Genomic DNA, 14,077 nt, shown 5'->3' on the forward strand with positions numbered 1-14,077 from the left:
TGACACCAAACTGGGAGGAGCAGCTCACAAACCAGAGGGTCATGAATTCATCCAGAGGGACCTGCAGAGGCTGGAGAAATGGGCCAACAGGAACCTCCTGAGGTTCAACCGGGAGAATGCAAAGTCCTATCCCTGAGGAGAAACAAGCCCGGCAGCAGTGTGTGCTGTCCACCCTGGAGCTGAGCATGCTCAGGGGGCTCTCATCAATGTACACAAACACCTGAAGGCAGGCTGCAAAGAGGACAGAGCCTGGCTCTTCCAGTGGTGCCCAGCGACAGGACCAGAGGCCATGGGCACAAACCAGAACACAGGAGGGTCCCTCTGCATGTCACTTTTTTCCCTGTGAGGGTGACCAAGCCCTGGCCCAGGTTGCCCAGGGAAGGTGTGCATTCTCCATCCTTGGAGATATTCCAGGACATGGTCCTGGGCCCTTGGCTCTGGGTGGCCCTGCCTGAGCAGGGGGTGGGACCAGAAGGACCTCAGAGATGCCTCCAGCCTCAGCCAATGATTTGGTGAAATTCGGATCCTTTGTGGCTTTTCTGCACTGGCACTGGAAATACTACTGTAGCCTTAGATCATGTTGATTTTGCCGTGGGCAGCATAGATGGCAGTTGGAGAATTGTCATGGTGCAGGCAGGGAGTGACACGTCTTCAGCGGGGCTTTGCAGTGGTCTTTATTGCTCCTCCAGCTCCCACCCATCAGACACCAAACTTCAGCAACTCCACTGGGTTGAGGTGGGCCCAGGGGGGACATTTTGCATGCTTGAGGGAGCAGCACTTCCCAGCGATGTGTTTTACAGTTATAAAATATAGGCAGAAACTAGTAATTTATTTGAGTGAGGAAAATGATTGCTCCAGGCTGTTCCTCTTTGGAGAGCAACATGGCTGGAAGCCGATTCTTGTCTGTGTTGTGTAAGGAGGGAAGCTACTCTGCTGAAATTCAGGTGCCTTTGCTCAAAGGGGATGAATCCAGATGGTAGCTTTTAATTGGAATAAAAATTTTAACATCTGTGGCTGAAAAGGCTACAGAGTGTTGATGTTTCTATTTGAAAGTACTGATTTTCTGACTACTTCCTCTTGGCACCTGCCATTGGAAGAATACTTATTCTGACTTCCCTGTTTTTCCATGTGTGTGTCCTGCTGTGGAGCTCTGAGGAGTGTGGCTGTGCCGAGGTTGTTTCTGGCCAAACTGCTGGGGCTGGGCTGAGCCTGGAGCCTGAAGAGGGGCTGCCACATATCCAGCCTTTCAGGTAGAAGCAGTAGCAAAGCTGGGAAGGTGTTGCTGGTAGACACACACACAAACATACAGACCATGTATGTACAGAGACATGTATGTCCAGCCCCGCAGATCAGCACACTCAGCACTCACACAGACTGCACCAGCAGCCTCATCCTTTTCCCTTTTGGTTGGTCATGATGAGGGACCACTAGTGGAAATACTCATGTCCATATCTGGCCCCTGTCTCTCTGGTTACTTGCACTGGCATAGATGGGCCCTACAGCCTGCGGTTCCAGGGAGCGAGGGGTACAGACCTCCTGTGGTTACACATAACATACGCACTACAGATCTCCCAGTGTCTCGTCTTGAGCATCTTTCCATCCTGATCAGATGGAGATCTTTGCTCTTCCCAGTTCCTTTCTGTCTAGAGACACCCACAGCTCTGCCTACACCCCCATACCCATCTCTATCAGGCAGGACTCCCTGGTCCCTCTGGTAGTCAACTCCGGCAGGTCACCCCTGCTCCCAGGTCACCTCCTGGCTGGCTCCTCTGTCCCAGCATTTGCTGTGACTCATGTTCATGCACATGCCAGTAGTCACTGCAGATGGTGGCACTCAGGCACATGGGCCCCTGCAACCAATGGTCCCACTCCAGCTGCTGGCGCTTGCACCACTGTACTCAGGTGCATGTGTGGAATGGAACCCCTCACCCAGGAAAAGAGGAGACGCAAGGTTACAGAGGTGCACTGACTAGACAACTGGAACTTTTCAGCCTATTATTTCTTTGTTTTCCCATGTTTATTCTTCCCAAATCATCTCAGTCCTTCTTTCCCTGCTTTTGGTGCCTCCTATTGGTCCAGAAGATGTTACAGAGGACTGCTCCCACTGATTGGACACTGGGGCTGAGGCTGCTCTGGGAAAGCCCTGGCAGTAGCCCAAATGGGGTATCTGTTCTGCTGAACAGATTTGCATTCTCCAATTCCCAGAAAACCCAATTTACATCCCCTTAAACTGCTTTGGGCCTCTGGGCTTGTGGAAATGGGTCCTAGATGGGCTGGTGGCTCCTAGGATGGCTAGGGAGTAGCCATGGAAGGGCGTTATTCAGGTCCCCCCACCTGCCTTTGTGCTCTTCCATCTGTAGACAGGGTTTTTGTCATGTCACCTACCAGGAACTTAATTTACGCATGAAAGAATTTAAATTTTGTATTTACAATACCATGAAAATTCAGTGGGTGGAGGGTTTGGCTGCATTTCACATGAGATGGATGTTTTTTGTAGTGAACCTGACTGCCTCTGAAGAGCATGCTGTGCCATCTCATATTCCCCATGCAGGGAGCTGGGAAAGGGCAGGTGAGGCACTTGACACAGGTGATCCAATCTTCTGGTCATTTCAGCTTCAGAAGGGATCTCAGCAGTCTTACTCGGGGAGAATAAATAACTCCAGAACATTTTTGGGTTGAGTAGGCTCTCATGTACTTTCCAGCAACAAGTGCAGTGGTGTCCTTTACATGAGGCAGAAGATTTTCAGCAGAAGTTGCTCCAGCACTCATCTGGCTTTTGACTGGGACCAGTTCCAGGTGCTGTGCTGCCTGATTTTTCCTGCCATGTCCTTGTGCAAAGAGTTTGAACACTCTCCACCTCTGTGTCCTGACTGTTTCTGGTATTTGTAGTGTTTGAAGGTTAGCAGGATTTGAGAAACACAGCCACCATAGGTGGGGTCCTCAAGCTTGTGTGCCATGAGGGTCTGTGCAGAGTGTCATCCAGCCAAATTGAAAATGAAGCAGTGTCAGAGCTGGTGTTGATCTCCTGGCATCAGAGATCACATGGTGTTCTTTTGCTTGTTTTTTGCCTTGGCACAGTGTCTTGCTCTTGGCACTGAGCTGTTCCCCAGCCTTCTGGTTTGTCCACCTACACCTCAGTGGCTGCTGGTGGTGTGTTATCCCAGATCATGGGAGCTGAGTGCCCTTCCTCTGTCTCTGTCATGTGAAGCAATCACCTCCGCCAGTGCCACAGTCTGTGTTGGGGTCAGCACAAGGTGCCACCATTGCTCACTTTGTCATAGGAAAGGCAGCGTGCCTGTTCACACTGCAGTGCCAGGCTTGCTTGCCTCTCTTCTCCTACCTGACATCCAGTTGGGTCCTAAATGGTATTTGAACTGGTGGCTGAAGCACCAGCTGAAGATGACTCTGTGTCTCAAAGCTCCTTGAGCACCACCACAGTCTGGGTCCTGAGTTCCTGACTAGCAAGATAATTGCTTTGTTCTGACTGGCTGCCTCCAGTGATACAATCTGTGGGTTTGAATGCTGTGAGTTGTCTGAATTTTTCATGTCCAAGAACTAATGGCATTTTCATTCTTTTGTGTGCTGTAAGGCACAACTTGGCAATGCTTCTGGCCTCAGGCCACACCATAGGCTGGGAGAAACATTTCTCCAGTGGGAAACCTGTGTGCAGTGCCACTTGTTCAGCTTTATCTTTGGAAACTGCAGCTCTGGTGTGTCCTAGTTAGAGCAGCTGGGACCAGTTCATCACTGTGTGGGTGTATCCCAAAAACTGTTAACAATAGACCATTTGGAGCAGCTGCCCAGACCTCACCTGACCCCTCAGGCTATAAGCTGGGTATTAAGAGGCCTGTGAGACAGGAGGATGTTCCTGTCCTCACTTCCAGAACTCACATTCACCCACTGTGGAACTCCCCGCCCTGGGAGAGGTGCTGGGCATTCCCACCTGAACCTGAGTGTATATAATCTTGGGGTCTTGGGACTTCTGGTACCACCTGTGCAATCCAGAGGAGGACTAGAACCTCGACCAGACTGCAGCCACCACTCACACCAACAGGTTTTACCTCTCCTTTTACTTTTGAACTCGGGGGGCCCACGTGGGGGTCAGCACAGGGGTCAATGAACATCATTCTGTTTGTGCCCCAGGGTTCCAGGTTACACATCTGCGTTTTTGTGGGTTAAAACCAATTGTTTGACTGTATAATAATTTTTATTGTATTATTTTTATTAAATTGTAATTCTGTCTTATAATCTCTTTTGAGTTGAGTTTATTTCTCCTGCCAGTTTACCTTTAAACCAGACACCATGACTGTCAGACAGTCATTTTTCAGTGATGACACATGGAACCACTCCATGAAAAATGCCCCAGCAGTCCTTCAGAGGCTGATGGAGAAACTGCTGCTTGTGTTCCTTCCCACTGACAAAGCTGATCACAGTGTATATCTGGCAGACTGGGAGATATCACATCAGTTGGCAGGTTCAGGATCAGAGATCTTGATGAAATCATCTCTCCTCAGCATCTTGGAGCTCTGAGTGATCTGCAGTGAGAGCAGGGTCCTTCCTTTACCTGTAAGGTTCACACCTGCAGGCTGACAGCTTAGCTTAGACTCAGTGTGGGATCTGCTGGATCTCTTGTGTTGTACAAGGGCTGTCTCGGTGCTTCTGCCTTCCTGGCTCACACCATCCCTGCATGACCTCACCCCCCGTGATCCTGGTGTGCCTGTCCATGACTCCCTTTGATGACAGGAGATGATCCTGAGCACTGCTCAGTCCCTTCCTTCTCCTCTGGCTGCTCCTGAGGGACAGCTGCTCAGCCAGCACTTGGAGGATGATGCCAGTACACTTGAAAGAGTATTTCGTACCTATGTTTTCCTCCTCTTTCAAGGACTCTTCCAAGATTCTGCACCTGAGAGGACCTATGGGAGTAGGATACTCACCACTGTTTTGTGTTTCAGGCCATAGGCTGAACAGATGGGAAAAGCAAATAGCTACAGGATATTGCAGAGGAAACTGTTTGGCCTAGGGTGGCAAGCCGGAGGGCATCTGCTGCTGGAAGGCTTGTGGGAATGATGTCTTCATGGCTTACTAGTACTGTGCTTTCCTTTCTGAAGGGAAAGGAAGCCTTGTAAAAAGAGGAACTGATATGAAGACATAAGCTGATAGGAAGGAAAATTACTGAAAAAGTTTGGAGTACCGATGCAGTACAGAAACCAGTCACGGCTGTTCTTGGGCTCTGAATTGGTGATTCCCAGCATAAATATGTTTAATTAACAGCTGTACCTTTGCTCCTTAAATCATATCTGTTTCTGAAGAAGAAAACCACTGCTTTTGAGATTGTGGCTACTGCAGAAAGGAAAGTGGTTTTCCTGCTGCATTTGGGATGGGATGTTGGGGCAATCCTGCATGAGCATGGCACTGGTTCTGCTGTCCTTGCTGATCTTATCTTGCCTTCCCTCCATGCTAGATGTGAGGCTGCAGAGCAGAAACAGAAGGTACCACTGGGAACTCTGAAAAAAGACCCAAAATCACATGAGGAAAAGCAGAAACAACTGTCAGAGAAAATCCGCCAGCAGCAGGAAAAACTGGAAGCTCTGCAGGTGAGTCTGGAGGTCTCCAGCTAAGCAGAGCAGGTTTGAGAGACCTCCTAGTGCAAAGGGATGCTTTGAGTCTGATGCCACCTATGCTCCTTCATGGGTCAGGGTTTGTTTTAATAACAGAAAACAAGCATCTAAGCTTGCATTTCATTTTCTGATGGGAAAACAGGAGTGACATCTGAAGGGATGTCTCTTGAAGGACACAGAACACACTTCCTTGTAATTGTTGTTTTTAACCTGGAAGGCTGTGGGGCTGGGTTCAGGCACCCCCTGGCAGCTTGTTAAGATGACCTTTCCAATTTATTTTTTAAAAATAGAAAACCACTCCTATTCGATCTCAAGCTGACTTGAAGAAACTGCCTCTGGAAGTGACCGCACGACCTTCAGGAGAGGTAAATGGCATACTGCTGTAGGCTTTTACTCTTTCGTGCTTCCTTAGCTGTTCTGAACAGCAGTTCCTCACTCTGTCCCCCTTCCTCTCTCTGTATCCACGTTTGTTTCAGCACACTCGACCTCAGCGCCCACGATCTCCTCCTTTGCCTGATGTAATCAAGAATGCTCCCAGCAGACCACCAGGATCTTCCCCTCCTCCCAAGTTCAGCAGTCAGCTGAAAAAGAGCTCTTCAGATTGTCCGAATACCAGCTCTTCCAAGCTGGCCAGCATGCTCTTCACAGAGGAGGCCAGCACTTCCAGGACACACCAGAACACTGTGACATCTGGGAAGTCTAACAGCACTTTAAAAACTCTTGCCAAACCAGGTACAGCCATGAAGTCTCTCTCTGCTGGCCTGCAGAGCCCTAAAAGCCCACGTGAGACACCCAGTCCAAAAGCTGCCAAGGTGCCAGCAGTAAAGAAATCTGCCTCTGGCAAATGCTCACAGGTGAGAGTCAACAAGATAAAACCCCTCAGCTCCTCACCCACTACCCTGCTCAACCTGTCTGCTCTGTCCCGTGTGATGTGCACTGTAGGCCCTGCACAAGACAAGAGAACTTTTACTTTACTCTTGGGTTAGGGTGCCATATACACCCCTCAAGAAGACTTGTTTCATCTCTCTTGTTAGACCAGATTGTTTCTTTGGAAAAAAAAAAGAATGTGAAGTGGTGGGGTGATCACATTGCATCTCTAAAATCTTTCAGAAAATCTGATTAACTTCCAAACTGGATGTTGGGCATTTTTTCTCTTTTTTTTTTAACTTGGCTAAAAATAAGGTTTTTGGTTGATAGCAGGCTGGAATTGACAGCTAGAGCTTGTTTGCTTCCTACAGGCTTCCAGCACTCGGAAGAGGACCTTGAACATCCCAGAGAATGGATCTGAAGAGGAGGGGGAGCACAAAAAGGAGAGGACAAAACGAGGAAAATTTGTGGCAGTGAAAGAAGAGAAGGATTCCAATGAGGTGGTAGTGGAGGTGAGAGTATGCTGGTTTCCCCAGCAGAAGGTTTTTGTCTGGCATTTCTAATCTTGGTGGGAGGCAGCTAATGTGAGCCCTCTCTCTGCTCCCAGCTAACAGACAGTGCTGGAGAGGAAGAGCTGGTGGAACTGAAGAAAGCTCAGAAAGGTGAGAAATGAGCCATTGGGGTGCTGCTGGTATCTGACATAGAAAAGAACTTGCAGAACTAGACTCATCAGTAAAACCTGTGATTTCAGTAATGAGCTTTTTGAATAAGAAATAGTGTAAATTTGAGTCCCAAACCCCAAGATGACTCTAACTTGCATGAAACATTTTGGCTGGGAACCCCTTGATTAGACCAGAGGCAACTGTGGCATGGGAGGGTCTGTGATTGAGGGCTGCATCATGCTGACAGGTGTGGGACTGGGCTGTGGGGTGTAACTGATAACACACTTACTCTTCCTGGTGGATCATGGAGCCATTCCAGCTGGCAAGTGGTCAGTACTGTATCCAGGCCTGCTGCGCTGCTATGAGAGAAGAGGGGCTGGGACACCCCAAAAAAGGTGGTAGCCAGTGTGGTACTGCACATTCCGACAGAGAAGGGCATCTCTTCAGCATGCTTCCAAGGAGCTGTCTGGAAACTAGGGACATGTGGCAAGTTGTCCTAGAGGCCTTCACAAGCCTGGAAAGCCCATGTTAAACAGCCTGGAGTACAGGAGAAACCTGTCTGGAAAGCCAGCTCATTTTCACGCATCTTAATGTTTCTCAACAAGAGCTGAGCTGTGTGCCCATTGTGTTTTGATAGTGTCTGTACTGTTTGGGGGCATTGTCATCAGTTCAAGTGTGCTCCCCCCTGAGGTGCCTGAATTTCAAGGGCTCCTGCAAAATGTGCTTTCCAGCAGCTGAAGGTTTGCAAACACCTTTGCTTCCTCCTCACAGATAAGGGGCTGCACGTGGAGGTGCGTGTGAACAAGGAATGGTTCACGGGCCGTGTCACAGCTGTAGAAAGGGGCAGACATGCGATCCGGTGGAAGGTGAAGTTTGATTATGTCCCTACAGATACCACACCACGGGATCGCTGGTAACTATCTCAAGCTACTGGATTTTGGAGGCTTGTTTTGCTTTTGGAAAGAAGGGGCTACTTTACTGCCATAGATGCTGAAGACAAATATGTTGCTGTCATGTCAGGGAGCATGTGAGCTCAGGACTGTGCAGTGGCTTCATAACGAATGGGCATGATAGACTTCATCAGTCATGCCATGGAGGCAGCTGTTGTGTGTCTAGAGGTCTGAGGGACACTTGGGTACAGGTTCTGGTTAAACTGTTAATGGTGTTTCAGATATGTCCAGTGTAGAAAAAGATTCCTGATGTTTCCTTAATACTTTTTCTCAGGGTAGAGAAGGGCAGTGAGGATGTGAGGCTGATGAAGCCTCCCTCTCCTGAGTACCAGGCTCCAGACACACAGCAAGAAGAAGAGGTGGTTGTGGCTGAACCCTCTACCTCAGACTGCGTCAGAATTGAGCCTGACACCACTGGTCCCAGCAGCAGCCAAGAAACAGTTGACCTTCTAGTCCAAATCCTTCGGTGGGTTCACTGCAGGCGCTTGGGAGCTCTGCAGTCTGATTGCTTCAGCTTGTTAAACTCCCAGCTCTGGCTTTATGCTTTTCTTTCCTGCACAGGAACTGCTTGCGGTACTTCTTGCCTCCAAATTTTCCAATCTCCAAGAACGAGCTGAGTTCCATGAGCTCGGAAGGCTTGTTGGCATTTCCCTTGGTAAGTCCACTACTTCTAGAAAAGTAAGTTTTGGGGTTTTCCCATCCATATTCCCTTCTTATGGCAAATGTGCATACTGTTGATGCAAGAGCACACTCTTGAAAAGGTGATTTTGGATCCTTGGCAGACTGACATGGGTGAGGAAAAGAATGAGAGCTGTGAGAGATGCTCTGAGTCTTGTGACATTGTCTGAGGACATTTCTAGTTACCATACAACTATGTGGGAATGCTGTTAAACTAGAATGCTGTTAAAATAGAGATGCCAGGTTAGAGGTTTGTAGAAGCAGGATGCAGACACATCTGTAGTTTTTGCTCCCAGCCTTATAACTTAGGTGTAGGTAATCTTAAAATTGGAAGAGAACATGGCCTCCATTTATCTGAGTACGGGTGGGGCTGAGCTTCCACCAGTGTCTGTGAGCTGGTGCTGGGAGATCCAGCTGGCTGGAATGCAGAGCAAGGGAACTGACCTCTCTGACTTCTCCCTTCTCTGACATACCAGCAAGGGAGACCTTTCCAGGAGGCACCTGCACATGGGACAAACCACCTGCAGATGACCAGAGCCAGTGCTGTTTGGCACTCCCATGCTCATAGTGTGCGTATTGGCAGTTTCTCTCATCTCCTCCTCTCTGTTAACTCAGGCATCTACTGGAGTTACCACAGCCACTGCTTCCACAGGGCACCTTGGTCATGTCTGGGGTGTTTGGCGAGTGCAGGTGTTCCTACTTACCAGTGACAGGCTGTGTTGTCTGGGTGATCTGTACCAAGGACACTCACAGTGTACAGGGGCTGTCAAGTCTTGCTGCAGCATATCTGTGAGTTCAGGCTTTTTGAAACACGTTAACACCCTTAATCTAAATTCAGGCAGCTTTGGGGGCAGTCCTGATACTGGAAGAATGTGAAAACTCCCGTGAGTTTCATGCTGGCTGCAATAGGTAGAATCAGATATAAATGTGAGTTTGGGTGGGGTGTGCAGAGATGTGCTGTAGGGAGGGTTTGGTTCTTCTACAAGCCTGTGAGTGCTGCTGTTTTTGTGATGCTCGGTGCTTTCTCTTCACATGTCATCTATTGTGTTTTGTCTGCTGCAGAAAGAATATTTCAGGCAGTATGAGGTGGGTCTGCAGAACCTGTGCAATTCGTATCAGACACGCGCTGATGCCCGGGCCAAAGCCTGTGAGGAAAACCTCCAGAACTCAGAGAGGAAGCTGAGGGAAACAGAGGAGAAACTACAGAAACTGAGGACTAACATCATGGCCCTTCTACAGAAAGTGCAGGAGGTGGGTGAGGAAGAGAGGCAAACCCTGAGCTGCCCCAGAGTAGCCACCTGGCCCAGGCCCTCTGGGCATTCCAGGTGTTTCAGTCCAGCATCTTACTGGGCTCCAGCTCCTTCCTCAGTTGGGAGCAACATAGACTCAGCCCATCAGAAGCAGACAAGTGCACAGCTGCTGTCCCTGCCCACTCTTGGGATCCAGGCCCTTGGGGGTCCCACTGAGTGTTAATTCTCACAGGATGATTTGTCATGGCATGTACATACTGCACAAGTTCTGTTTGTTCTCTGCATTCTGCTGCAGAATTTTCCCAGGCATAGGCCCCATTCTTGGGCAGATTCTGAACCTCTTAGAGGAATGCAAACTTTTAAACAAATGATGTAAAAAAATCTTATGGTGAAACCAATTTATTAATTATACTATTAAGTATTTAATTAAAATAGCAAATATATATTTAAGTAAAATCCTAAATAAATAAACTTTAAGTTATAAAACTACTTAAATAGAATTAGGATCAACCAATGGAGAAGCTACTGAAAACAGCTGGAAGCAGTTGTTCCCTGTTACGAAAATGTGTTAAAACTAAAAAATCCCAACCAAACCCCAGATCCGCTCAGTAAATCCATCAGTTAAGTACATTGTTTGAGCCTCAGGTGCTGACAGGTTTCCAGATGTTGTCTGTCAGGCGCTGACAGGGAAAGCTGGAGATGCTGTCACCACAGCTGTCAGCAGCTGATGGGTGCTGGAGGTTGCGGCATAGAGGCTGAGTAGACCACAGGTTGAAGAGGATGCTGAGCTGCTCTGGCTTCTTCACTCTTGCACTCTTCTTCAAGATTCACTTCTCACTGGTATTTCTTGTTTCAGGACATTGATATTAATACAGATGATGAACTGGATGCATATATTGAGGACTTGATCATGAAAGGAGATTGAGCAGCCCCAGTATGAGTCCTGAAGAAGTACACAGGAGCTGGCTGCTGCAGTGGGAGATGTGGATTCCTGCAGGAGTGGCCTGGGCAACTGATGACAGAAGAGGGTTTTTAAGCAGTGCTCCTGTTGGTGTGCAACTTGTTCCTATGACTGTACATGAAAAGCATTTGTGCTGTTGGCAGGAAAATTTTTGACATTGTACTTCTCTGAATCTCTTTCTTTTGCTGATAAATATTTATTTTTAAAAGAAATGGGAACTGTGCCTGATACGATGGGTGGGTTGCGTGTTTTTAGCAATGTAAAAGTGTGAGTGCCCTTCTTGCATCTAAACCTGCAGTTTTAGATGCATCCTGCCTAGCAGGTTGCCTACAGTAAGAACCTGGCAGCAACTAAAAAATAAACCTTGAGTTCTGGCAGAGAAGGTCAAGACTTAGACGTGGAAGATACTCAACTTGAGGTAGAGAAAGCCAAGCCATGAATTTGAGCAGTTGAAAGGAGATGTCCCTGTATGAGCATGAGTGGAGGGAATGGAACCTCAGTAGATCGGGGGGGATTGGCGCTGGCACATTCCTGAACAGGAAGTCACCATAAGCTGGTGGAACTGCCACCATGCTAACAGCCAAGAGACTGAGGAGAGGATGGCCTCCTGGGCCATCACCGTGGGCTGTGAACGTCAAAGGGAGAACACTGGAGTTTGGGTTCTCTGCTTACAGTCACCTTATCACACACTGCTGCTGCTGTTTCTTTGAGACATAATTGCAACATCAGAAGAACTTGACCACCTGACAATAAAGTGACCCCTTTCTGTTGTCACCTCCTCAGGTGTGTGTTGCTTTGGTCAGCTTGCACTTCCGGGTAATTTTATTATTAAGGTGCTAGAATCTGGAGCCTTCAGAGCCCTACACCACTGAGTGGCATCTGGCCCAGTGCCAGCAGCAAGGAAAACACCTGTCCTTTGCCCTCTGGCTGCAGCCAGCTCCTGACAGGCCACTTGTGGCCAAGGGGACTCAGTCTGAGTTTGCCAGCTGGTCAGCAGGTTCTCAGGCCTGCTAGGACAAGGTGGCTGTGGACTCACACTCAGAAATGAGTCCCCTGCCAGCCAGACACCTGGAGGCACATGGTGTGAGCAAGAGCTGCCTACCATTGAGGGGTCAGGTGGAATGGGCCTTTGGGGTTCACTTGACATCTGGATGTGTAATAGATGTTTTGCAAAAACCCTTTCAAATTAAATGTCTGTTGCACAGAAAATCATTAGCACTAATTGTTTGTAGTCCTGAAGATGTCCTGAGTTCTACAAACCACAGGAGAGAGGGAAGGCTTTTGCTCATTACCTGAATTCCAGGTGCTTGTCATGGCATAGTGAAACTGACTGCTTCCATCTGGAATTTGGGCCCAACATCCTTCAGTTTACAAAGGTAAGGAGCATCCCCCTGTCCCTGCACACCTTCCATCACAGAGAGGCAGTGTTCCTTAGCTGGAGGAGCAGGCTCCACTGGTGTCCATTTCCTCACACATACTGGAGGTTTGTTAGTTGTGGTGACAGACTGATGCTTCTGATGAAAATAATCTCTCTGGAGAAGCTGCATTTTTTATTAAGGTGAAAGAAGAAATCTTTGTCCTTCCCAGGAGCCAGCAGACATTCTAGAGAACCAAGTTTCATTGGATGGCAGTTCAGAGCAGCTTCTATATGCAAGCTTTAATCCCTGACACTCAGGGGGCACCAAAATGGGACTAACAGCTCTTAGACAGTTCTTGAGCTTCCAGCACAAGTTTGATTCTCTACTTCTGCTCCCCTGTTAGGAAAGTGCTACTCTGGGTTTTCCCCTCTGTTTTATGTAACTTCTCATTTCCAGTTTTAACTCTTGTTTTTTATTACATTTCATGTTTTGGATCTTGTTCCAAGGTTTTTTTACTAGGAAAAGCAAGCTGAGAATTTTTAAGTGCCAATAAAACAACCTTTTCGTTCTCCAACTCTTCGTGGAAATCCTTCTCTGCAATCCTTCTCTTTTTCATGTTTTTGTTTTTGTAACCTTGTTTAGCAGATCTGTGTGTAACATCAGTAGCATCTTTAAAACCCATAGGATCAGAATGCCTCCAGCAGGGATCCAAACTGCCATCTCCCAGCCCAGTGTACTCCAAAGCTGTTACCAGGTTGTTCAGGGCCTTTTCTTCTAGAGCTCTTAGAATCAGTAGTGGAGGTTGTTCCACAGCTCTGCACCACACACTTCTCCTGCGGGTGTTCTTCTGTGGCATAACACAGGGCTGTCCCTGTCACTTTTCAAAGGCTGTTTCAGCTGCCATCGAGAACCCTCCCTGCCGCACTGCCATGACATCTCTGTGCTGTGATTAAGCCTGTCAATACCTCAGCTGTTCACTCAGTCTTCCTCTTCACTTCCATCTGTTTCTTACAGCAGAAATGCAAAGGAGGACATTGTTGTAGTTAATAAAGAGACCTTTTTTAACATGAATTTGTGAGACTTGTGACTGTTTTTTCAAGCCAACTTTGTCTCATTCTGCAAGAGAGACTGGGTGAATCCACGTGAGCTGGAGGATCACTTACAGAGCCCTTGAATTACAGGTTCAGCAAGGGAAGTAGCATGGACAACTATGATCCTGCTGTTAGGAACCCTCCAAGGCTGTATGCTACAGCAGGCAAGGCACTGAGGCAAAGACCCTGAGCTCGTGGCATTTGATTCCTCTCCCAGTGTGTTGGATGTGGTCCTGCTTGCACATCTTCATAGGACTGTGTACTGCTGCAGTTCCTTAAGTGGAGGCTTGAAATTTCATGTCACCAGTATCAGATCTGGGGTTTGATTTTATGGCAACAGGATCAACTGGTTTTTTTCTTGCAAGTAATTCCTCCAGTCCATAGCAGAGACCAGCTGGGCTTTGGGTGCTGCTGCCTTTCAGCCATTTAACAGGGTTGTGGGGAACATGCAAGCCTCCTCTCTTGCCACTGCCTTGCCCAAAAGTCTTTCTGGTCTTCAAGACCCAGGGACTTTGATCTAATTGTACCTTCAAATCCTGAAATCCCTCTTAGCAGCATCTCCATGTGTTCATGGTCTTAGAGTTCTGGCCATTAATGACTTAAAATGGCTGTGCCCGCTGGGTGGGGTGGGACCAGATGGGC

The 14,077-nt window shown here is 48.1% G+C and overlaps 1 protein-coding gene across 4 annotated transcripts in view; it reads left to right on the forward strand.

Annotated features, from left to right (window-relative positions):
* MORC2 (MORC family CW-type zinc finger 2) overlaps positions 1–13,415 on the forward strand; it is a 51,787-nt gene extending 38,372 nt beyond the window's left edge. For all 4 annotated transcript variants that reach the window (XM_050318444.1, XM_050318445.1, XM_050318446.1 and 1 more), the window contains 10 exons: positions 5,462–5,594; positions 5,909–5,983; positions 6,095–6,472; positions 6,857–6,997; positions 7,093–7,147; positions 7,919–8,060; positions 8,372–8,563; positions 8,659–8,752; positions 9,838–10,026; positions 10,882–13,415. In XM_050318444.1, the coding sequence (XP_050174401.1) occupies positions 5,462–5,594; positions 5,909–5,983; positions 6,095–6,472; positions 6,857–6,997; positions 7,093–7,147; positions 7,919–8,060; positions 8,372–8,563; positions 8,659–8,752; positions 9,838–10,026; positions 10,882–10,950 (1,468 nt within the window). In that variant the 3' untranslated portion in view covers positions 10,951–13,415. The remainder of the gene's footprint in view (positions 1–5,461; positions 5,595–5,908; positions 5,984–6,094; positions 6,473–6,856; positions 6,998–7,092; positions 7,148–7,918; positions 8,061–8,371; positions 8,564–8,658; positions 8,753–9,837; positions 10,027–10,881) is intronic.
* Positions 13,416–14,077: the final 662 nt, after the last annotated feature.

This window comes from Myiozetetes cayanensis, unplaced genomic scaffold, assembly GCF_022539395.1.
Source record: "Myiozetetes cayanensis isolate MyiCay16 unplaced genomic scaffold, myiCay2020 scf21, whole genome shotgun sequence".
Classification (NCBI taxonomy): Eukaryota; Metazoa; Chordata; class Aves; order Passeriformes; family Tyrannidae; genus Myiozetetes; species Myiozetetes cayanensis.